Source organism: Ailuropoda melanoleuca, chromosome 1 (genome assembly GCF_002007445.2).
Source record: "Ailuropoda melanoleuca isolate Jingjing chromosome 1, ASM200744v2, whole genome shotgun sequence".
NCBI classification, from domain to species: Eukaryota; Metazoa; Chordata; class Mammalia; order Carnivora; family Ursidae; genus Ailuropoda; species Ailuropoda melanoleuca.
In genome coordinates this window covers 61,966,289-61,991,275 of record NC_048218.1, presented here as the reverse complement: position 1 = coordinate 61,991,275, position 24,987 = coordinate 61,966,289, and the positions used below count along the sequence as shown (strand labels likewise).

The window sequence follows — 24,987 nt, the reverse complement described above, 5'->3', positions numbered from 1 at the left end:
GATGGAAGGAGGAGTATGAAGCGACCAATCTAGAGAGGTGACAAAGGCAAGATTCAGGTGTGGAGGAAGGAGGCCTGATGGGATTTTGCCAAGCTGGGCAAAGCCCTAGGGAGCAGGGAAGACGCTTGCCTCCTGTGCCCTTCCTGGAGCCTCTCCAGTCTCAGCAGTGGGGACTGGAGAAAGACAAGGCATGCAGGGGGGCGGGGCTTTTGCCTTCGCATGGGCGTTGGGGGTCATCGAAGAGGGGACGCATGGCTCAACCACACGGTTTCCCTTTCTTTTCTGGCCTCTGTGGAGTGATAAAATGTCTTTATGTACTTTTTAACCCAAGGTTAGTCACATAGTTTGTTTTTTTCTTTTGAGGAAGATTGAATATGACTTTAAAAGCTGTTCCTGGTTTGTTTTGTTTTTGTTTTTTAATTTCAGAAGTGTTTTGATATATGTCAGAAGGAAAAAAATAAAATGTTTCCTCTTAAGAAGCTGCATGGATAGAAGCGCTTGCAAACTAGCGGAGCGTGAAGGACGCTGTGAGGGACCTAAGGACTTGGTGTGGGTAATTTTTCTAATTAGAAGGAAATCTTGGGGTTTCACAAAGCTATAGAAAGTAGGGAAAGACCACACATAAACCCCCCTCCTTTTTTTCAATTTCTATTCTGCAAAAAGGGAAAAAGAAAAACAAGGAATTGAAGATAACCATGTTCTGAGTCTTCTTCAAAAGAGTAAACGCAAACAGCTTTTGGTAGAAGGAAGAAAGACTCTGTGGCTGTCCATTCCAGTCACTCAGGGAGCGTTTCAGAGTGTAGCAGTTGAGGCTGTGCCCAGAGACTCTGCCATGATTGGCCTGGGGCGGGGCTTGGGGGGGGTTCAGTGGTGGTTAACGCTCTCCAGGTGATTCTAATCAGCGGCCAGTTGTGTGTCACTGTCTAGACTCCTGCCTCTGTTGGCTCATCTACCAAAGCACAGGAGAGGTGATGAAAACACCTGGTGGAAACAACACGACCTCGAACTGATCTAATGAAAATTATTCAGCAATAATCTGCAAGACCTGAAGATATGTGTTGGGATCCTGACTGCCTGCCGTCCCTTTCTCTCTGTGGCCTGGGAGCTGGAGCCCTGGTTGGCTGCAGGGTGTCTGGGAGTTCCCTGATAGTACAATGCATGTCTAACACTGCAGCCTGAGCAATGTTTCCAAATTCCAATCTGATCCAGTCACTGTCCTGCTTCAAAGTCCCACTGGCTCCCCAAACTGCTCTCAGAATAAACACCAAAATCCCTAACCTGTCCTTCAACACCTGGCACAGTCTGGCCCTGAGCTGCCACCCACTACCTCCACACGCCCCCCCCTCCTCTCCCAGTGCCTCACCCCCTGTTGTCCGCTCCCTGGGGGGCATTCTCCAACGCCTGGACTGCATAACTCCTGCGAATCACTACTCAAACATCACTTCAAACTCTCCTCAACAGCACCTTCTCGCCCTTTGTCAGGCTCTGTGTCATTTGTCCTCGTGCACCTGCCGCTGCCGACGACCAGACATTCCTGTGCCTGTGCTTCACCCGCCACCTGCAAACCACACTTCTCAGGCTCCCCTGCCAGCAGGTCCCAGTGAGGTCTAACTCTCAGGAGGCACACTTAGTGGGGAGACCACTTTGGGCTGTGATTCCAGAGGGGTTGTATTTCCTGCCGGCTTCCAGCTCCTGCCAGACAGCCCCCTCGGTGGGTCCTGCTGGCACTCTGCTAACACCACCTGGCTTTGTTTCTCCAGCCCCACGGGGGGGATTGGCCCCTGCTGCTGATCCCTGCGCTGTGTCCCCACCCTCTTTTTGGGTTTTCAGCTCTCTCAACACATTTGTAATTAGTTCCCTGGGTTAAATTCCTTCTATGGCACTCTCGGCTTTGCCTCTGATTTCTGGACTGAACCCTGACTGAGGTAGTGACTTCTCTGATTAGACTGGGTCCTGCTGACTTACCAGTAACTAACCCAGTGCTTTTTTTTTTTTTTTGAGTAAAGCGATAGAAGTTTATTAAGTAAAGATACAGAAAAAGCTCTCAAGAGTGAGACACACACACACACACACCCACACCCCCATTTTGCTAAAGAGGGCGTTCAGGGTTGGTCTTTTATAGAACACTAACCAGGGAACTTAAATCCTTTTAACATCTCTATTGATAACACCTTCAATGGCTTTCTTCCTTTTTAGGGGCTGGTTATTTTTTGTTGGTTGCAGGTGATTAAAGACACCTGCCCCACAAGACCCACCCCACAGGCCTAGGACAGGGTGGTCCCCTATACCCAGTCGGTTTTTAAAGAGACACGCACCTCTGCTGCCGAGTTGCTCTCCCTTGCCAGGCTTGAGCCTCCCTATAGTTGAAGTTCTCTGTCTTCCCACCTTAAACCTGGTCCTGCCAGCTGCTAGGCCCAAATGTGACCCCACAAGGGAAGGAAATGCTTAGCCCGGTCCTAGGGATTAGCACCACGTGGCCTCTAGTCCTGCTGGCCTCACCTTGTACTCATTTGCTAACTGACCCTCTGCCTGTGATTCAGTTCTAATAACTCACCCAGTACCACCCCCTTTCCAGGAGTAGGTGCTTCCTAGGCTTTGGTCAGCCCTCCCTGGGCAAGTGGCTGAGGTCCTCCCACTTGCTGACATCCCCGATGTCCCCTTCCTGGATTCCTGACTAATGTTCCCTATCAGGGACCCAATTCTCATGTTTTCACCACCCGTCGAGCCATCCCATTACTTCTGCTCACCTGCCTCCTCTGCTATTGTCTAAACACACTATCCCTGGATCCAGTACTGCTCGTGAACCTGGGACAGTTGCCCAGATGTGTCTGTGGCTGTATCCATCGTACTGCCCTCACCCGCACCTCCAGCCCAGTGGGCTCAGGCCACCCATCAGTGATCCCACATGCCTGTTGTGGGAGATGTGTGTGCGTGTGATGTGGGACACTTACGTACATGGTGATCTTGGCCAAGGAAGTAACATTGCTGCTAAGGAAGGTGATGGAGATGAGGGTATCCTTGTTCCTTGGCTCCTGCAAGTAAAACTCCACGAGGCTGTGATGCACTGGGAAACCAAAGCAGAGCAGACGGCTGGGCCAGAGGTCAGTGGTGCAAAACACTCACAAAGCCCCAGAGAGCAGCAGAGCAGGAATCTGAGATCTACCTCTTAGCAGCAGGTTACCTGCCGTCCCAGATCCTTAGTTCCTCATTGTAAATTGGGGGTAATAAAAATAGGTCTGAATGAGAGTTAAATGAGTTAATACCCACAAAGTCCTTATGTTAGTTTTTGTTACTACTTGTAATGCTAGAATGTCCCACTCCTCCCTGTTTGATGACATTATCTTGATGGTGTGATTTTGAAAGAACTGAAAAGGATGTCTCTTATACTAAATAAATAACTCATAAAATGTAGCAATAGCCCTCCACTCCCGCCCATACACACAGTCCCAGGAAGCCCACTTGCGTGCAGGAGATGACTGTTTCCCTCTCTGTGGCAGCCGGGGTGCCTCTATGGCATCTCCGCCCTCTCAGGCAGCATGGAAGCTGTGTCATTTACACAGACTAGATGAGGAGCCTGGCTCATGGTGATACCCCTGGGACCTGCTGTCTCTCTGGCAAGGGAAGTTCAGAAGAATTACAGCTCCTCTAACATCCTATCCTTTCCTTATTAAGGGGGAGGCCCAACTGGTGGCATTTTGCAGTATCTTCAGTCTTGGGGCATTTCACAGACCTCTCTGGTGATCTAGACATAGCTGGAGAGGCAATCCTTCACCTCTACCCTTGTACTTTATCATTTGTCATGTTTCATAGGCAGATATTGGAGGGACATCAGGTGGATGTAGGTAGACTCGGCACTAACTGGAGGAGTGCTGTGATCCATCTGGTCTCATGGGGCTGGAAACAAGACTCATTGGCAGGTGCTGAGATGCCAGGAGCCCACAGGAAAGAAAGAAAGCTCCGTTGCTTCCCCTCTGCAGAGGAAAATATCCAATGCCATGCCCCTTCTGTCCATCTCTCAGTTGTTTGCTAGGGGATGCAGATTGTTACGGTGATGGGCAAGGGATGAATTGGAGTGGATAACCGCAATGTGGAAAAAAAGCTAAACGACATAAGCCTGAGGAATTTCATTCTCTAGGCTGAGTCTGATAGATTACGCCACTTCTTCCTTTGCCAGCAGGTCTCACCTCATCATGAAAGTTTCCTAAGGTCCTGGTTCTCTCTTTACAGTATCTGGAAGCCCTGGGAGTGTTGGGTCTTCTAATGTTGGGTGGGTGGGAAGCAGGAGTGGAATCCAGTCTGTGCAGGAGTGAGGAATGGGAAGCAGCACAAAGCCCTGATGGGAGGAGATCCGGGAGACCTGGATCCAAGGCCTGGCCCTGCTTCCTTGCTGTGTTCCTTTCCCTAAGTTACTGAACCTCTCTGTGTCCTGATTCCTTCATCTGTAAACAGTAACACTTGACATTACCTCATAGAACATGGCAAGGATGAAATGAGGTAATGGGGAGAAAGCGCTTCATGGGAAACTTTGTCCTACAAGGGGAAAGTAATATCGTTGGAAAAATTATTATTTGGAGAAGCTTCTCTGCCCTGGTGGTGCATGCCTGGCAGGAGTCAAGGGTGACCACTGCCCTGCTGAACACTGCTGTGGCCTGGACAGGCCACGCGAGCTGGGCAAGGGGAGCCCAGGGCCATGGTGGCCTGGGAGTGTGTGAGAGCAGGGAGCCATGGGCTGCTGGCACCACCTGGACTGCCAGGTGGGGGGCCCATCCCTCCAGCTAGAGGAGGGTACCAGCTGCCATGCTGAGAACAAAAAGCTCAGAACTGCAAGGCTCAGAGCACAGCGCACGCAGGCAAGCAGGTATTCGTGCTGGCTTATTTCTTTTTGTGCCTCTCTGAAGTTTGTGAACAGACAGGGTCATGCTTCTGGGCCACAGAGAGGGCATCTCACAACAAATAGGAAACAGTCACAAAAATGGTGGTTCCATGGATCTGCCTCAGCAGGGACCTTAAAACGCCTCTAACCTCAAGTGTGCCCCAGGCTCCTGCCGTGTGTATTCCTGGCTGTGCAGACAGGGAGGGGCCAGTTCAGGCTGCTGTGAAGCTGTCCCGGAACTAGAAGGAAAACTGGCTATCTGGTCCTGGCATCACTGCCTCTGCCACTGGACGAAGCATTCTCCCTCAAGCTGACCTCTGAAGGGGGCAGTGAGAACAGAGGGGTAACCAAGAAACACGGCTGCAAAGAGCAGATTCTCTCTTAGAAGCAGCGGCGAAGAGGCCAGTGTGGAAGCAGGTGGTGGCATGGAGAGAGAATAGATTTTGGAATCAGAAGACCTGGAGTTGAATTCTGCCTTTTCCACCCCACTGTGTAGCCTTGGGCACAAGGCTTAGTCTCTCAGAGTCTCCCCTTCCTCACACCTAACTCAGAGTTGGGTCGTCAAATGAGTGGATATATGTAAGAGGCCCACAGTTGACTCTTGTAACCCACTTGTTCCAGGAATTCTCTCTAGCGTGATAAACACACACATCTAGTCTCCTCCAATTCTCTGATTGATAGAGGGAAAGGAATTATTACTTATCAAGTTCTGGTCACTGTGCTAGCAACTTCCTGTACACTATTTTATTTAATCCTCACAGTTGATTCTTTGACGTAAGTACTGTTATTGTTCCCATTTTCTACATACAGATGTAGAGGTTCAGAAAGGTTAAGTCAGATTCTCCTGATCACACATCTGGTAAGTACAGAAGCAGAGATTCAAATCCAAGTTTGTGTGACCACAATCTGAACTTTGGGCTCCATATCACATGGCTCCAGGAGTTCTGGTACATGGAAGTTATGGCCATAAAGATCCCTCCATCAATCAGACACAGGCTGATCTGAAAATCAGTTAGAATTAGCATGGCCATATAATTTATCATCCTAACCAGGATACCTTCATCCTGTACGTACAATAAACCAGACAAGATCCCAGAGCAACAGCATAAAAAAGAAAGTCTACTTAAGATGTAAATAGTACAGGGAAAGATGATGCTCCAACCTGTGACATATTTCATAGATTCTAAGACACACTTTCCTCTCACATTTAACTTCTTTTACTGGTATCTTCGCTTCAATGAAATGCCATGGTTAGAAGCAACAGTGAATAATTGTTATATGTATGTGTAGGGGAAGGAGGGCAGAGGGCAAGGTTCAATATTCTTCAGAGACCCTGACCTAAGAGGGCTGCCAGGGTGGGAGATGCATAAGATGGGCACCAAGGAGGGGGTAAAAAAGTATGCAGGAAGGAGAGAACCAGAGGGCCCTCCCAGATAACACACAACAGAGAACCCACACCGGAGGATGGTGGGGAGGAACTAGGAGAAGTATATAGATAGTAAGATCTCCTTGAGTCCTCACTGCAGCAGAGCAATGGGTTGGACTAGGATCTAAGTTCTGAAAGTTCAGGATCTAAGGCCAGTAGCTGCTGCCGCCCTACCCCTTCTATGACATCTTTGCCCCAGTCTTTCACCTCCCACCTCCGCCACCATGCTGTGCTAGACACAGTCCAAGCCGGAGCCCTGGCTTCTGCAGGACAGCACACTAGCAGAGCTGAGCTACACATCTTTCCTCCGACTCACCACAGTATGGAGCCTGGGCAGTGGTCAGAAGGAAGACTTTCACTTCCTTGGGAAGCGGCTCTATCTTGACACTGCTTTGTTCCATCAGTCCTGGAAGTAGAGAGGCAAACACAAAGACAGCAGAGCCCTGAGGAGGCTATTTCAGTGTCCCATGGCACCCAACCATGTTTTGATTAATTCCTGTACCGGTTCACTCTACAAACAACCACACTGTATGCTCATTCTATCCCATGCCCTAGGGGGAGTCCCAGGGTACATGCAACCCAGTCCAACCAAGGATAAGCACACAAGTAAACAGGAAGTACATTCTTCAAATCATCTGGCCCATTTCAAGAGGTTTTTATCAGAAATTGGAAATTATGTCTCCAATTGGCAAAATAATCTATAAGACAGTTGTTTTGAACCATGAGAGACTATGGACTCTGGGAAACAAACTGAGGGCTTCGGGGTGGGGTGGGGGAATGGGATAGGCTGGCGATGGGTAGTAAGAAGGGCATATATTGCATGGAGCACTGGGTGTTATATGCAAGTAATGAATCATGGAACTTTACATCAAAAACTAATGATGCACTGTATGGTGACTAACATAACGTAATAAAAAATTAATATAAAAAAAAAGACTGTTGTTTTTATGGCATTTCTATCCTGTGTACACAAAGCACAGAGAAGCGTTTGACCTGAAGAATAGTGGTTGACAAGTTAGAGAAGGGCATTCCAAGCAGAGAATACAGTTCGGACAAAGACACACAGGGTGAAGAAATGAAATATTCTTGGAAGTACGAGTAGTGGGCATCCCTGGGCTGTTCAGTGCCAGGGAAAGTGTAGCGAGGGGTGATGCTGGCAGACAGTGTGAGGTGGCTGTTTATATCAGCAGGTACATCACGTCTGGGGGAAATTGCGGCATGTGCCCACTGAGCCAGAGGTAATGTTGATTTGCTTTATTGTGGGAAGCCACATCTACTTTAACCTTTCATCAAGCTGGTATCCGTTTCATTCACATAAGGAATGGCAGGCTGCTGCAGTTCTGAGTGGTAGCCAGGGGTGAGATGTGAGAAAATGAGCGAGGGGAAGGAACCATTTATACTTCCCAGATTTCTTCCTGAAATCCTTCATCTTGGAGAACCCTAGGAGGTTCTCAGCAATGACCCGCAGAGAGTGAGTTGAGGCCAGATCCCTCAGCCTTTCCCAAGCCCTTCTCCCCAGACTGGCCTGGATCATCCAGGAATGTGCCCAAGCCAACCAGCAATGAGACAGCCTCCAGTTGGCATGTGGCCACCACAGCCTCACACCTCTAATGTGGGCCATGGCTGCCATTCTTGGGGATTCCCCACAACACCTCGATTTAGAGTGTGTCAGGAGTTGGAGAATGGCCGGCCTAGCTAGAAAGACCTATGGCGAGCATCTGGTCTTGGAGTGGGGGCAGCAGCTCTGGGCTATTCCAATGTTTCTAAGGTGTCCTGAGTCTGGACTTGCAGGTGAGGGGCGTGTGTGAAGGGTGTGTGCAGAGCAGGTATGGCATCAGGCAGCAGTATAGAGGGTGAGGGGTGGGACGTGGAAGGCCAAATGCCTTCTTCCAGGTGGGAACAGGCCGCACACCTTATAAATGAATTTCCTTACTCTAGTTGGATGGATTTCCTGACCATAGGAAATCAGGATTAACAGAGATAATAACTAGCAAGACGTGAACTTTCCACAGATTATCAAAGGAAGACAAAGGGGTGGAATTTACCAATTCTTGGACAGGAAAGCAGAAAAGGGTTAAAACAATCCAGACATTGTCCAGCAAGAAAGGCCTTGTAGTTAACACAGGGAAAGGCCACGAACGGACAGGAGTTCTCCAGGGCGCTGATGTAGAGGTGCACAGCCCTCATGTGATCACAGATCAGGTAACTGTAGCCTGCATGGGGCAGAAAAACACAACCAAGGCTTTAGTTTAAGACAAACGAAAATCCCTCCATGCTACTTACCGTAATTCTATTGAATTTTATATTCCAGCAGGCTATAAATATATGGGGTGTCTCCTGAGCCACGTTTTAAAATGTTAATGGACATGACTACTACATTCTCCCTCTTCTTTTGAATTTTCCTGAGATACCTAAGCTTTATCTATCAAAAAATGGCTTAATTTGAGGCCCATCTTCCATGATCATGCAAACTGTCTTTTGGAAAATGGGGGCTTACGGGGAATTGGTGATCCTGACCCACTTCTCACAATGAATATCTGTCTGCACATTTACCTTCTTCATTATCACCTACACAATCCAATTTTTTACAACCACGTGATACCCAACCTAGCAATGAAACAATCAAGGGAGTTAGCAACAGTTCATGGTAAGTCTCTAAAAGTCAATGTGCTTCGAGTTCCCCTGGCCAAATGACAGATACACTGAATTTGTCCCAATTTAATAAAAACTTGGTTTTCTTCTTGTTATTGTTTACTGTATAAAAATTTGAAGTAACTCACGTTAGATGAATTGGCTGGGCTAACAGGTCTATAGTAAGTTACAGCTCTGTGGTTCTGGGGTCTTCAAATTCTCCACTCACTTTGGGACCCCCATTCTGGGACCAGCAACCAAGTCTGAGCTTGTGTTAACTTGCCCTCCCCCATGGTTGGAACACTCTCTAAGGGCAAGCTCCTTCCAGCTGCTACAGGGAGCTGGGGGACACAAACTAAACCCTTCTCAAAGTGTGTTATGAAGAAAAATGAAAAGTGGCCAACTAAAATGCCACAAAAATATTCAAAGGTCATTAAAACCAAGCTATCCCATCTGATAAAAAATGCTAGAAAATCTATAAATTGTGAAAAGAAATGTGTTTTTGGAAAATCAATAAATTTGGTAAGTTAGATTAGTGGTTTATTCAATAAAATTGTCAAAAGAGTCCTTAAAATGTCAAAAATTTGGTAAAGCAGGAAAAGACTAAAAACATAGTAAACAGAAATCAGGATAAAATTCTCATAAGAAATGCTGATAGGTTGGCTATATTCATAAGAAGAATAAAAAAAGACTAAACAACCCTTGATCCTTAGCTTTTGACAAATTCAATGTTATTTAAAATAATACTAAGAAGAATGTATTCAAAAAGAACATTCCAGAAGAATATAATTGACCCTTGAACAATAGGGCAGTTGGGGCACCAATCCCCCCCCCCCAATGCAGTTGAAAATCCATGTATAACTTTTGACTCTCCCCAAACTTAATTATTAATAGCCTACTGTTGACTGAAAGCCTTACTGATAACATAAGCAATTGATTAACACNCAATGCAGTTGAAAATCCATGTATAACTTTTGACTCTCCCCAAACTTAATTATTTTTTTTTAAAGATTTTATTTATTTATTTGACAGAGATAGAGACAGCCAGCGAGAGAGGGAACACAAGCAGGGGGAGTGGGAGAGGAAGAAGCAGGCTCATAGCAGAGGAGCCTGATGTGGGGCTCGATCCCATAACACCGGGATCACGCCCTGAGCCAAAGGCAGACGCTTAACCGCTGTGCCACCCAGGCGCCCCCAAACTTAATTATTAATAGCCTACTGTTGACTGAAAGCCTTACTGATAACATAAGCAATTGATTAACACATATTTTGTATGTTATATGTATTATATACTGTATTATTAAAGTAAGCTGGAGAAAAGAAAATGTTAAAAATCATAAGAAAATACATGTACAGTACTCTATTGTATTTATGAAAAAAAATCCATGTATAAGTGGACCTATACAGTTCAAACCCATGCTGTTCAAGCATTAATTGTGTATTTTTTTTTTTTAAGATTTTATTTATTTATTCGACAGAGATAGAGACAGCCAGCTAGAGAGGGAACACAAGCAGGGGTAGAGGGAGAGGAAGAAGCAGGCTCACAGCAGAGGAGCCTGACGTGGGGCTCGATCCCACAACGCCGGGATCACGCCCTGAGCCGAAGGCAGACGCTTAACCGCTGTGCCACCCAGGCGCCCCTAATTGTGTATTTAGAAAAGAAGAAATGTATATTCATTAAATGTACTCAAGATATTATCTTGAAAACAATTTTGGAGAACTGTCAAATTTAATAAGTTTGGGGAAATGGTCATCAGTGGATTAATCCTTCAGCTAGCCAGCTTTTGGCATGTCATTCTACTTCTGCCACAACTAGGGTCTTTCAGGGGATGCAGCTAGTGTAGACCACACCACAAAGCGGGGCCCAGGAGGAATAGAGTTTATTGGCTTGAGTGATGATATATCACTGTAGGACCTAAGAAGTGGGGGGCCCAGCAAAAGTATGGTGCAAGCTTGTAATTTCGGGTACTCCTCCCCCGGAATTGCCTGGGCTCCTAAAGACATCCATTCGGTAAGTGCAGGGAAAGGCATTACGGGGCATGGCAAAGGACACTAGAAGGAAGACTTCCTGCAGTCCATACTGGCTGACTCAACACGAAGGCTGTTGATGAATTCCAGCCTCTGGGGCAGCCAGACACCAACTCTCTCTGGCTTTCTGACCTGCGTGAATGAAGGTGGGACAGCCAGGTTGGTCTTGGCCTCCATTGACAAAATAGTCCACGTGTCCAACAGGAATCCGGATACCCAAATCTGAAAGGAGGAAGGACCCCATTATTTTGGATTGCAGGGGCATATGTTCCGGGCCCCACAGCAGGGTCCCCCGGCACCAGAGCCTGAACTCTGACTTTGGGAGCCCACCCATTCTGTGTGCTCACTGGGTGCCCACCTCACTCCTAAGTGCTGGGACACTGCAGAACGTGTCCTCCATTTCCTACACTAAAAGGCAGCCAAGAAGAATAAAGCCATGAGCAGATTGTCATATTTATCTAATAAAATCCAGAAAAACATCCCTTAACATAAGTTCTGATAAATCACTAAATGTTATAAGCTTGGTAAATTTCCTTGTTGAACACATGTTTATTTTGTTTTGAGCAATAGTTCAGATAGATATCTATTTGGGGCCACATTTCCACAGCGCCCCTCATATTTTTGTGCTGTCTTGACAGCAGAAACCTGGCTAGTTTGAAAGACTGTAGCCTGTAGCTCTCATTTCATCACCGTGGCTGTATCAGACACCTCAGACTGGGTCAGAGCCAGCTGCCAAAGACCCCAGCTTTCTTCTTAAGATCTTTCCCCTTCCCACATCTATCACTACTGGGAGTGATTGGTTGTATGTTATTTGTTTAATGGGATCTAACCAGGGGTTAGCCAAGGACCTAGAAGTTATCTTGCTTCCTCTCTTTCCCTCATTCCCTACACTTAGCCCATCACCTGTCTGGTCAGCTCTACCGCCAAAATATATTTCGAACCTTTCTACTCCTGTCTCTACTGCCCCCACCTCTGTGCAAGCCACCACGATCTCCCACCCAGGCCACTACTGCAAACACCTTCTAACAAGCCTCCAGCCTCCCTCCGTGTCCCCTGCAGCAGATTCCCTGCACAGCAGCCACAATCATCTTTACAGGGAATCCTAATGCCTCCCTACTCTCACCAACTATAGAATAAAATGTAAACTCCTCACCATGGCCAGCCTGGTTCTCCTCCCTCTTCTCCTGCCTCACTCCCTGCCCTCTAACCACGCAGTTTTCTTTGCTGTCCCCACCCACGTCCAGGCTTTGCTTTTGACTGTTCTCTCTACCTCGAATGTTCTCCCAGATCTTCCCAGAGCTGGTTCATTCTCACCTGCAAAGTCCCACCTTGGACAGACTTTCCTCAATAACCCTAGCTGAAGGGGCTCCCCCACCCAAATCACCCTCTGCCTCACCTCCTCTGTCATCATACTCACAGTGTGTAATGATGTCTGCTTACCTGTCTGTAAGCTCTACAACTTACACCAGGGACTTTGCTTGTCTTTTTTTCTGCTATATTCCCAATACCGGCACCATGCCTGTCACCTAATATTTGTGAGGGAGTGCCTAATATTTACTGAAGGAAGTAATGAATGAATGCCTGCTCAATTAGTCTATATTTCCACGTGGGTGGGGACCCTCTTCAACTACATTGCAGTATTCTCAGTGCTGAGTAGCTAGCCCAATAAAGATCAGTTAGACAAAATGGAATGCTTTTTCCCCCTCTGGTCACATTAGGAGGAGGCTTCAACTTTGAAGGGGACTGAGAGGCCTCACTCTGGTAATTGGGGACCTAATAAGTCCCCTATTTAGCACATTTAGAAAGAGAAGAGGTTAACCTTGATAATTAACACTGTTAACCCAACAGCTAGGCAGAGGCCTGTGGGCTTTGCTTTCCTATCTGTGAGATGATGAAGATGGGAAAGAGGGTTAAATAATATGACTGCATGGGGTCCTTCCAGAATTATGAATCTGTGAGTGTTGGGTACTAACAGAAGGCTTCTGACCCAAAGGAATGAGACACAGACACCTCTCACTTGAACTGCCCACTCTTCTGGTGAAGGATAGGCATTATCTCTTCCTGTACCCACTATGCTGAGCACAAGGCCTGGCTACCTCCTGGGCATTTCATAAAGGGTAGAAATGAGGAAGAATGCCCACCCCCCTTTCCCAGCTGGTCTGAATAGCTTAATTTGGTCACAATGGATTCAGGGTTGGGGGGTCTTTCCTGTGCCTGTCACTGTTGGAGGGGAGGATACTCATTCTTCACTGGACTGAAGGGCTGGGCTCCTCCCAAGGGTGCAGGGAAGTCCTGACAGGCCTGAGTATCTGCCCCAGACGTGGAAGGCCCCAATCCCAAGGGGCAAGGCACATTCACCCTGAAAAAGCAGCATGACTTTCCCATATGCCAGCCAGGCTACAACGCTCTTCCCCGCACAGCCTCATCACAAGGCTTAGTATTAATCAGAGATCAAGAAGACACGGGCAAACTCACTGCAACAGAAGCTCAGAAGGCAGGGAACCTGCCCAGAGCCACACAGATAGACACCGGCTTCCTGGCCCCCGCTGGGCTCATGCTCCCACTCTAGATGGGTCACCCTCCCCCACACTCACTGTCAGCGTCTGTGTGAATGGCCTCCACGAAGAGGGCATCTCCAGGGTCCAGGCGCTCCTCCAAGCTGGCTTTGGTGTACTCCGGTCCAGCGGGGTCCAGGCCTGCTGGGACAGACTGATGTCAGCGGCCCCTTTCCTCTCGGCTGCAGGAACGCTCATGGACACACCACACACCTCTTGGGGCAGCCCTTCCTGGTTAGTTCCTAGAGTCTTCCAGCAAGGACCCAAGGGCGAGAGGACCAGCCCAGGACCACTGAACCCAGAAACCCCACATTGTTGTCTCCAACTCTCAATGACCTAGCTTCTCTGGCTCTGAGATGAGCTTGATAACATCAACCACCTGGTAAGGGCTAATGGAAGTCATATTAATCGTCATGTATTCATCACAACAGCTGTACTTTTTGGAGCAGTTAACTGTGTGCCAGGCCTTGTGCCAGTCCTCATACCAGCATAGTGAAGCAAAAACTACTATCCCCGTGTCTTAGTTTGGATGCCCTTTTCTGTCTTTCCCAAAAAGCAGATCCTGAGACAAGGATCTAAAGCACAAGTAGCTTATTTGGGAGTAGATCAGAGAAAGTAGAGTGAGGGAGTAGAAAAATGAGTCAGAGTATGGAAAAACGAATGTATTATTACTTTGGGCAACCGGGTCTCATCCCACTGGGACCCTTCTGAGAGGCTCTATAGAACATGACTCAGAATTGTCCCACTGAAGGGCCAGAAAGTGGGGGTATTTACCACACAACTCTAGTCCCTTACTGATTGAGGGTAGCTTCTGAAGCATAAAGTCCCTAGTGCTTTTGCGAGTATTTAGTGTAATTGTCTAAGGGTGATTTCCAAGTGGGCCAAGGAGATATGAGCTATTACAACTCATTTCACAGAGGTAGTAACTGAGGCTCAGAAGAAACACGTGGCTTCTTACACTGACATTAGAGTTCACCCAATAACAACACAATATGTTTCATGCAAAAGGGCCACAATAAATAAATTTTAGTGGAAACAGATAATTCAATCATAAGAACAAAGATCGCCTCTGCTCGTCTTAACAGAGGCATTTCCAGGGCATTCTCTCTCTATCTCTAAACTTGAGAGGATGGGCAGAGAATACTGTTACCTGTGATCCGTCCTAACTGGCCTTTGTAGAGATGTCCCACTATGCCTCCAACGTGGGCCCCCAGGCTAACACCAATGATGTGGATTGAAGACTCTGGCACACCCAGCTCCTAGAATGGGGCATTTCCAGGGAATTGCATGTGGGCCACAGCAGCCTCTGGCCTCACAGGGTCACACATTTCCCCGAAGCTTCAGAATCAGAGGACCCTGGGCATGACATACCCCCACACATGCTTTGGGAGAAAAAGGCAGAATTTTCATCCCATTCATCACTTGCCCTCTTCCTAGAAACCCCACCTTGACGACTGCCTCACTTTCTCTTTGGTGCCCAAGGTATGTGAGTAATGACCATGGCCACTTTCTCTAGAGGGACTTCGTATCTAACATCAGTGGCACATTTTACAGAGCTGAAGCAGGAGGCTCAGAGTGGGGCAACAACTTGCCCAAAGTCAGTACTGTAAGTGATAAAGTGGAGATTAGGAGGGAGGACCCAAAAGGTACTGGGTGGCTCTGCTTCTGCCCTAAAGCTCCTCCTCATGTGGTGACTCTTTCTTTCTGACCCCTCTCTCCTCCATAAGCAGCCAAAACTCACCCCCAAACTCTTCAGCACCTACCAGGAGTTTTCTGAGGAAACGGGAGATCTCAAGTCCCAGCTTAACCACATTTCCCACGGCTGAGAAGTAGACACCTGTAGAACCATAAACCCAGTCCACAGCAATCACATTAGCATTTGCTGCCCGAAGAAGAGTGCCAATGAATTTATCAATCCAGGAAGGCTTTGTACCTAAAGCCCTAGACAGAAGGCCAAGAAAGGATAGGAAAATTATCTGCCAAGCCAATATCCACTGTCGTGGAAATGACAATGACACTTTCTATTAACAGAATAAACCCAGGGGGAAAAGTCAAAACAAATAAGGGGGGTATATGGGCAATAAATCTCACACCACTTTGAGCATAGGGAGAGCATAATCCCAAAGTCACCAGGGCTTCAGCCTGCATATATGGAGCCTTTGTGTAAATTATAAAAGGGCCTTTTGTTCCAGGTAGATGCAACCTCATACCAGGGCCCAGAACTCAGGTTGGAGTTCAGCCCCACCAGCCGGCAGTCAGGTAGGTATCTTTGTGCAGTGCATACTACACAAACCATATATACTGATGCTGCTTATGTTACTCATGGGGAAGGACAGATAGCTTTTACCTTAGAGTTATGATTTGCAATCTTAATTCTCATTCTATAATATAAACACTCTCCCATGAGGGATTTATTTGTTCATCTGGTCATCCTTTCATTAATTCAATGAGCCAGGCAGTATGCTAGGGGCTTTGTGAGAAATAGAAATAAGATACACTTTCTATTATTCTGAAACCTACAGTATAATAGGGCTTTTCTAGGAAAAGGAGAATGATAGAAAAAAATTTCATAAAGCTCTCCCAGGAGATTGGGATGGGGAGTTTTCTCAATGGCCCACAATAAGGGAAGAGTAAGGGTGTGCTCACATGGGCAGGAGCACAAACTGGGTGTGTGCCACAGAACGTGGATTTGGGGGATCTAGGACCAGACAGAGTAACAGCCTGCTGAGCTCTCCAGCTCTGTTAGCTATCTCTGGGTTGGGGGTACACACTCAGCCTTGGAGAGCATGCTGGAGGAAAGACTTTGGCACAGGAGTGAGGAAGAATGCCTAAGGAGAGATGTGGCTAGGTCCCTGGAGTCCAGTGATTTGCAAAGCAGAGAGGACACAGAAACCATGAAATGGTGATCCTTTGTGCAGTGCCTATGTGTCCCCTCCTTCCTTGGATGTCCCCATCTCTAGTTGCTTGATACTACTACTATTTCACTGCATCCTCTCCTTCTTTCCTCCCACCAACCGTCCTCTGTTTCTGGCCTTGTCAATGGGCTCTGGAGAGAAGATGTTGGAAGGATTATAGGGCATCAAAGAAATAGCAGAAGAGAAGTGTCTAGCACCCGAGAAAGGTTAACCTCAGGAGATGATGCAAGCAGCACCCATGAGTGGAAGTTTCCTAAATCAGGAAAGCAGGGAAGAAATGAAAAAGAGTAAATAAAGCCCTGGATAAAAACACCATTCTGTTACCCCGATTGCACAAAGCCTATGACCTCATTGGCTGAGATGAGTCATACAACCCATGCTTCAGGGAGAAAAGGATCACTGAAACCATCTCTACAACTTTCCCTTTATTCAGACATGGAAACCAAGGCTCCATGTGCTGGAGCAACTTGTCTTAGGTCATACATATTTACTGTGTGAGAGTGTGTAGACAAGACAGAAAGGAAGAGTAATGTACATGACCAACAAGTGAACAACACAATGTGTGTTCATGTCGTTATGAGACACCTTCAAAGGCAGCAGGAGGTGAGAGATGAAACATGGGACTGTCAGTAAATCCATTTCTCCACTTGCTCCCCACTAACTTCCTATGGCATTATGGTCACTCTCTAGTTCCTAGCTGAGATGTTTCTATTGGCTGATCACTCCCACCTGAATCCATGGATGAGTAGTTTGGTTCCCAGAGTGGCATTGAACCCAGAGTTTTGGATGTCACTATTTTCCTGCACTAGCTTCCCACAGCTGGGATCCAAAGGGGTAAAAAGGAGAAACTGGACTTTGAGATTGGTGCCTTGGAGAAGATTAACATTCTGGAAGTCAGTGCACATTTTCTGTGGGGTAGAAGGTGCATCTCCTGGAGGAAAAAAAACAAAAAGAAAAACAAGAAAGATCCAAGGTGAGGTCATCTGTTCTTAGAAGGAAGAAAAGTGTTCTTGAGAGGAAGAAAGAAACGGGCTTACAAGCATTTATTATAAATCATCTAGTGCAATATTCAGACTAATTTATTAAAGACATAACTTCTGTAACCAAGATCTGTGAATAGTTTTCATGTCTAAAGATACAATGTCAGAAAAGGATATGACTGTTACTCAACCAGAAAAAATTAAAGGCCATAGTGAAGCAGATATTGTTATGAAATAAATTGAATTGCCCCTATAAATCTGTATGTTGAAGTCCTAACTCCTGGGATCTCAGAATGTGACTGCATTGAGATAGAGTCTTTACAGAGGTTATTATGTTAAAATGAAGCCAATAGGGTAGGCCCTAATTCAGTGTGACTGGTGTCCTTGCAAGAGGAAATTAGGACACAGAAACAGAGGAAAGACAATGTGAAAGTCACGTGGAGTAGATGGCCAATTGCAAGCCAAAAATTAAGTCAAATAATGTCACACCTCTATACAAAAAAAATGCCTCTAAGGCATTTCCCCCACAATAAGATCTGAAAACCTAACAAATGTATTGAAGACCTGAATGGTTTAAACCACGGGCTCCAGGAGCACTCTGCCTGTCCAACTATTGCCTCCTCTGTCCCGGCCACTTGTCCTTCCAGCTTTTTCTCACTCTACACTGTCCTAGACCACCTGGGGGTGTTTGCACTGGTCATCCCTTCTGCCTGGAGTGTCTTTCCACAGACGTCCACATGGCTAACCCTTCTTCTCCTTCAAGTCTTTGCCTGTCAATGGTAACTACCTCGTTTAAATTGCCACTTGCCTGTGCCTCTCCCCCAAGTTCTCTCAATCTTCCTCATCCTGATCTATTTCCTTTTATAGCAATCATCCCCTTCTAATCTCCTATGGAATTCACTAGTTTATTATTAAGTGTATTGTTTATTGATTTCCCTTCATTAAGATATACTTGCAAAGAAGGCAGGAATTTTTATCCATTTTGTTCACTCTACTGCCTAGAATAGTGTCTGCCACAGACAATAAACATGAAAAGCTAGTTCTTTGAAAAGAATAATAAACTAGATGTACTTTTGATAAGACAGAGTAAGAAAAAAAGACGGAGGTCATAGGTAAACAATATAAAGAATAAAAAGGGGATATAAATAGAGATTTTTAAAACCATAAAAGAGCATGTTCATACCACCCAAAAGTTCAAAATACAGATATCTTCCTAGAAAATGAACAATTTCCTAGAAAAGTATAGCTTACTGAAACTTAGTCAAGAAAGAAAAAACAGAAAGTCAAATGTAAAACTGTAGCATTAGGAAATTGAAATAGTAGTTTTCAATCTCTTCATTAAAACATTCTCCCAGGCCAGGCAGTGTTACAGAAAAATTCTACCAATCCTTCAATTCTTAGCACTGTTCTGGAGAATAGAAAAGGGGAGAGAGAATCTAAATTCACTCTATGAAAATAACCGAGATACCGAAACTGGACAAGGACAGAACGAGAAAGGAAGACGAAAGGCCAATTTCACTATTAAACACATATATAAAAGCCCTGAATTGATTATCAGCAAATCTAAGTCCATCAAGAATAACAAGAACTAGGGGCGCCTGGGTGGCACAGCGGTTAAGCGTCTGCCTTTGGCTCAGGGCGTGATCCCGGCGTTATGGGATCGAGCCCCACATCAGGCTCCTCCACTGTGAGCCTGCTTCTTCCTCTCCCACTCCCCTGCTGTGTTCCCTCTCTCGCTGGCTGTCTCTATCTCTGTCAAATAAATAAATAAAATCTTAAAAAAAAAAAAAGAATAACAAGAACTAAACACACATCGTGGCCAAACAGGGTATAATCCAAGGAATGAAAAGACATCTTAACATTAGAAGACGTATTAATGTAATTCACACAAGAACTAAACACACATCATGGCCAAACAGGGTATAATCCAAGGAATGAAAAGACATCTTAACATTAGAAGACGTATTAATGTAATTCACATATGAAAAATTAAAGAAGAAAAACCCCTATGCTCATCTCAATAGATGAAGAAGAAAAAAGCACAATAAAATTTAATACCCAACCTTCTTAATCTAAGAAAAAGTATTTACCAAGAACCTATAGCAATGACCATACTTATGGGTGAAACAGTAGAAGCCTTCCACTTAGAACTGGGAACAAACAAGAATGTCTGCTATCAGTGCTTCTATGAAATATTGTACTGGAAGGTCTAGTCCTAGCCAGGGAAACAAGACAATAAAATGAGATCAAAGTTACAAAGTTTGAAAAGGAGGAGAAATAATCGCCAATATTTGCAGATGATAGAATAAAACTTTTTTTTAAAAGATTTTATTTATTTATTTGACAGAGAGAGACAGCCAGCAAGAGAGGGAACACAGGCAGGGAGAGTGGGAGAGGAAGAAGCAGGCTCCCAGCAGAGGAGCCCGATGTGGGGCTCGATCCCAGGACCCCAGGATCACGCCCTGAGCCAAAGGCAGACGCTTAATGACTGAGCCACCCGGGCGCCCCGATAGAATAAAACTTTTGATCACTTGGAAATATGGAAGGTGGCACTGTGAATCATGCTCAGATACCCCCTCTCCCCAGATGCCACTCCAACCAAAGACTAATCAAAGATGAATATCAAAAGAGAAGAGAGAAAGAGCCAATCTCAAATATAAAGATTATGTCTCTGTGAACAAGAACAAGAACAGAATTGCAAGATGGTGCTAGGTTCCTAGTCTGGGAGAAGGCAGTGGTTTGAGAATTCAGCTCTGGGAGTTAAGTGGGGTCCTCGAGTGTTCCATGTCAGGTGAAGAAGATTGGCACCAGGCCCACCTGTGGTAGTGGGAGGAGGGGCTCCCCAACTCAATAGAGGAAGCTAAAAACAAAAGCAATACAACTAAAAAAAAAAAAGCTATTGACTTTTTACCTGGGCTATAGCTTTATTTAGGGAGAAAGGATGGAAAAACAAGGCCTCACTTAAGAGCTGAGACAACCCACCCCCCCCCAACAGGAGGAGAGTCTAAAGATGAGAAGGTGGGGGGCGCCTGGGTGGTTCAGTCCGTTAAGTGTCTGACTTGGGCTCCAGTCATGATCTCACCATGTCCTGGGATCAAGCTCTGTGCTCAGCGGGAAGTCTGCTTGTCCCTCTCCCTCTGCCCATCCCCCACCCCTGCTCTAGTGCTCTCTTTCAAATGAATAAATAAAATCTTCAAAAAAATAAAAATAAAGATGAGAAGGTGAGGGGGTGAAGGGGAGGTGTGGGGGGGGAGGCCAAACACAAGCTTCTCATTGAACATTGAAATAAAATTAATCTATTGTGTTAGAATTCAAAATAATAGTTATCTTTGGGGTGGTAGTGATTTAAGAGGAGATACATGGAAAGGGTTTTAAGAATCTGGTAATGTTTTATTTCTTGATCCAGATGATGGTTACACAGGTGAATTCACTCTGAAAATTCATTAATCCGTATACTAAAAATCTGTGCACTTGTCTGTATATATGCTGTACTTTAATAACAAGTTTACTTTTAAAAATCCTGCAAACAAAATGCCTAAATATATACAGAAATCGAAAGTTTACAAAGATAGCCAATAAAGCCAATAAATGAATCATGAATTCATTCCAGGTAAAATAAGGTTTTAAAAGCCTTTGACATTGACTTTAAAATAAGTATGCTGAGAATCTACAAGGATAAAAATAAAGACAAAGAATAAGAAATCATGAAATAAAAACAAGCATAAGTGATAAGCTATATAGGAAAAAACTAGTTCAAAAATTGGAAGTGAAAAAGATAACCACTGAAATAAAAAAGGAGTCGATACTATAACGTTTAGTGTGAAGTAAAAAACTTTTTAAATTAATGTATTTATTTTAGAGAGAAAGAAAGAGAGCATGAGCAGGGGCAGGGGCATAGGGAGAGGGAGAGAAAAAAGTCTCAAGCAGACTCCATGCCTAGGGCAGAGCCCAATGCAGGCCTCAATCTCATGATCCTGAGATCTTGACCTGAGCCGAAATCAAGAATCGGACGCTTAATCGACTGAGCCATCCAGGAGCCCCAGAAGTAAAAACCTTTTAATAAGGCTAGTTAAAAAATACAGACAATAGATGGAGAGGTTCCGGGGCACCTGGGTGGCACAGCGGGTATGCGTCTGCCTTCGGCTCAGGGCGTGATCCCGGCGTTATGGGATCGAGCCCCACATCAGGCTCCTCCACTGTGAGCCTGCTTCTTCCTCTCCCACTCCCCCTGCTCGTGTTCCCTCTCTCGCTGGCTGTCTCTATCTCTGTCAAATAAATAAATAAAATCTTTAAAAAAAAATAGATGGAGAGGTTCCAATTTCTATCTAGTAGCTGTTCTCTAAAGGAAGAGAATAGGAGAAGCAGCAATACTTTGAAAAGATAATTGTTAGGAATTTTCCATAACCGAAAAAACATGAGTTCTTCAATTAAAAATTACACTCAGGGTAATAAGTGAGATAAAAAAATAAACAGGATTGGGGCGCCTGGGTGGCTCAGTCGTTATGAGTCTGCCTTCGGCTCGGGGCGTGGTCCCGGCTTTATGGGATCCAGCCCCCGCATCAGGCTCCTCCACTGGGAGCCTGCTTCTTCCTCTCCCACTCCCTCTGCTTGTGTTGCCTCTCTTGCTGTCTGTCTCTCTCTCTCTGTCAAATAAATAAATAAAATCTTTAAAAAAATTAAAAAAATAAAAAATAAACAGGACCGCCTGGGTGGCTCAGTCAATTAAGCATCCAACTCGACTTCAGCTCAGGTCACTATCTCAGGGTTGTGGGATTGAGCCCCAAGAGGAGCCCCATGTGAAGCCCCACATCAGGCTCTGCGCTCAGCAGGGAGCCTGGTTCAGGATTCTCTCTCTCCCTCTGCCCCTCCTTTTCTCAAATAAATAAATAACCCTTTCTATATCAATCAATCTATAAGTATATTATAGTATAACACCAGAACATCACGGATAAAAAGATATTTTTAAAAATTCCCAAATGCATTGGAAAACTTTGAAGAAATGGATAATTTTCTAGAAAAATATAATTTAGTGAAACTGACTCAAGAAGGAATTGCAAGCGCAAATAAAACTACTAGCATCCAAACATTAAATTGGTAATCTCTAGCCCTAAAATACACTAGAACTAGATGGTTTTATCTGAGAACTCCACTCCTCTAAAGTACAAGTAATCTTTATCTTATATAAGCTGTTTATAGAATAAAACAGTTTATAGAATAAAACAGTGAAACCTTATTTCATGAGGTTACAATAATCCTAGAATCAACACGACATGGGTAATACGAGAAAAGAAAATGATAGATAATTTTTTTACGGACATACATGCAAAATAATATATATAAATATATACAAAAATAAAAATAAACTTTAGCAAAATAAAACAGCATTGTACAAAAAAACACACCATGAGTAAAGGGCTTGTTCCTGGGGATCTTAGTCTGATTGGGCTAGCCCATGGGGCTTAGAAGAAAATATGAAAAATTGTCTAAATAGTAAGATTGCTTAAACAAGACACCAGGAGCACAATTCATAATAAGAACTAAGAATTAAAACAACAATGTAGGGGCGCCTGGGTGGCACAGCGGTTAAGCGTNATAGTTATTTTTTCTATCAAGTTGACAATATGAAAAATGTTTGATACTACAAAGTATCAGCAGACAGGCGGGAAAACAGCCATGCTCACATACTAATAAATTGCTGTAACTTCTTTGCAGAGCAGTATTTCCCACTTCCATCAAAAATGTATAAGATAGAAATCCTTTCAGATCTAGTGTATNCAACAACAACAATGTAATAGCTATTTTTTCTATCAAGTTGACAATATGAAAAATGTTTGATACTACAAAGTATCAGCAGACAGGCGGGAAAACAGCCATGCTCACATACTAATAAATTGCTGTAACTTCTTTGCAGAGCAGTATTTCCCACTTCCATCAAAAATGTATAAGATAGAAATCCTTTCAGATCTAGTGTATCATGTATAAACGGCCATTTAGAATAACAAGATAGCTCTGTGTGTTCATACGGCAGAATTTCACACGAACACACCAATTTTAGATACATGGACACAAGTAAGTGCTTAAGAGAAAGCACACTTGCAGCTAAGCAGCACCTTTTAAAAGCCACCCGGGGATTGAGCCCCGCATCAGGCTTCCTGCTCCTCTGGGAGCCTGCTTCTTCCTCTCCCACTCCCCCTGCTCGTGTTCCCTCTCTCACTGGCTATCTCTCTCTCTGTCAAATAAATAGATAAAATCTTAAAAATAAATAAATAAAAGCCACCCGGTAATGCAGGGGGTGAATGCACTCATGCATGCTGAACTTTGGAGCAGGGAGGGCTGCTGAGAGAGGCAGGAGGTGTGGCAAGAGAGGGAGGAATCACGGCAGGCCTCCCGGAAGATGTGATGAGCATACGTGAACAAAAAGGTATGAGCAGCTCCAGGCAGAAGGACTGACACATTCTAAAGCCGGGGACTGATAATTAAATGTCTGGTGAACACAACTGAATGGGGGCCTGCTGTGGGGCGATGGGGGGCGGGTGGGGGTGGGGAAGGAGCTTTCCTAGGAGGAGGACCAGTGCTCAGAAGAGAGGAATCTTCACCAGCCAGCGAACCTCCAGGCCACGGGAGTGTTTAGATTTGCTACATTAAGCCAGTAAGCGTGGTGGGTTGGGTTTTTTTTTTACCTGGGGAAAGGTAAAATCCAAGTGGCACCTTCAGGAATTTTTTTTAAAGGTCATCCTGTCATCTGTGGTTAGCAGGGACTCACTATTGTAGTCCTACCAGGAAGGACAACAGACCTAAATTTGAGTTTGGTCAGTGGAATAGCAAGGATATCTACTCCTCTCAATGACAAAATCTCTGTTAGTCTGGAAACTTAATTTTTTTAAAAAATTATTTATTTATTTGACAGAGAGAGGGAGAGAGAGCACAAGGAGAGGGAGCTGGAGAGGGAGAAGCAGGCTCCCCACTGAGCAGGGAGCCCAGTGCAGGACTCGATCCCCGGACCCTGAGATCAAGACTTGAGCCAAAGGCAGATGCTTAACTGACTGAGCCACCTAAGCGCCCCATGGAAAATTTAAATTTTAAAATTAAATATATCTTGGTACAGTGGATAGTTATAGGGGGAATGTAAATAGTATTTTGGAATTAATTGAGTCTTATTTTCTTAGAGTTATCCTGGCTTGTGACAAGGTAAAGAGAATTAATGCAGCTTTTAAGGAAAGGGTACAAGAACTAAGGGACTTGAGAAAGTGTCCTGGTCGCCATCAGTCTCTTCATGATTATAGGGTTTTTTCCTCTCTTTCTAAATTCATCTCAAGAGAGGGCTTTTAGGGGACCTTCCAAAGGTTAGCACTGCATAAATAGACGGCTTAAGAAACAGAACCACTGGGGCGCCTGGGTGGTGCAGCAGTTAAGCATCTGCCTTCGGCTCAGGGCGTGATCCCGGCGTTATGGGATCGACCCCGCATCAGGCTCCTCTGCTATGAGCCTGCTTCTTCCTCTCCCACTCCCCTGCTTGTGTTCCCTCTCTCGCTGGCTGTCTCTGTCAAATAAATAAATAAAATCTTAAAAAAAAAAAAAA

General features: G+C 45.1%; 1 protein-coding gene across 1 annotated transcript in view; it reads right to left on the bottom strand.

The window, feature by feature from the left end:
* PLA1A (phospholipase A1 member A) overlaps positions 1–24,987 on the bottom strand; it is a 33,935-nt gene that overhangs the window by 3,323 nt on the left and 5,625 nt on the right. The window contains exons 4-11 of the mRNA XM_034670303.1: positions 17,158–17,359; positions 15,277–15,454; positions 14,664–14,772; positions 13,553–13,654; positions 11,091–11,180; positions 8,345–8,512; positions 6,616–6,705; positions 2,956–3,064 (exon numbers count right to left, since the gene is read on the bottom strand). Coding sequence (XP_034526194.1) covers positions 2,956–3,064; positions 6,616–6,705; positions 8,345–8,512; positions 11,091–11,180; positions 13,553–13,654; positions 14,664–14,772; positions 15,277–15,454; positions 17,158–17,359 — 1,048 coding nt within the window. The remainder of the gene's footprint in view (positions 1–2,955; positions 3,065–6,615; positions 6,706–8,344; positions 8,513–11,090; positions 11,181–13,552; positions 13,655–14,663; positions 14,773–15,276; positions 15,455–17,157; positions 17,360–24,987) is intronic.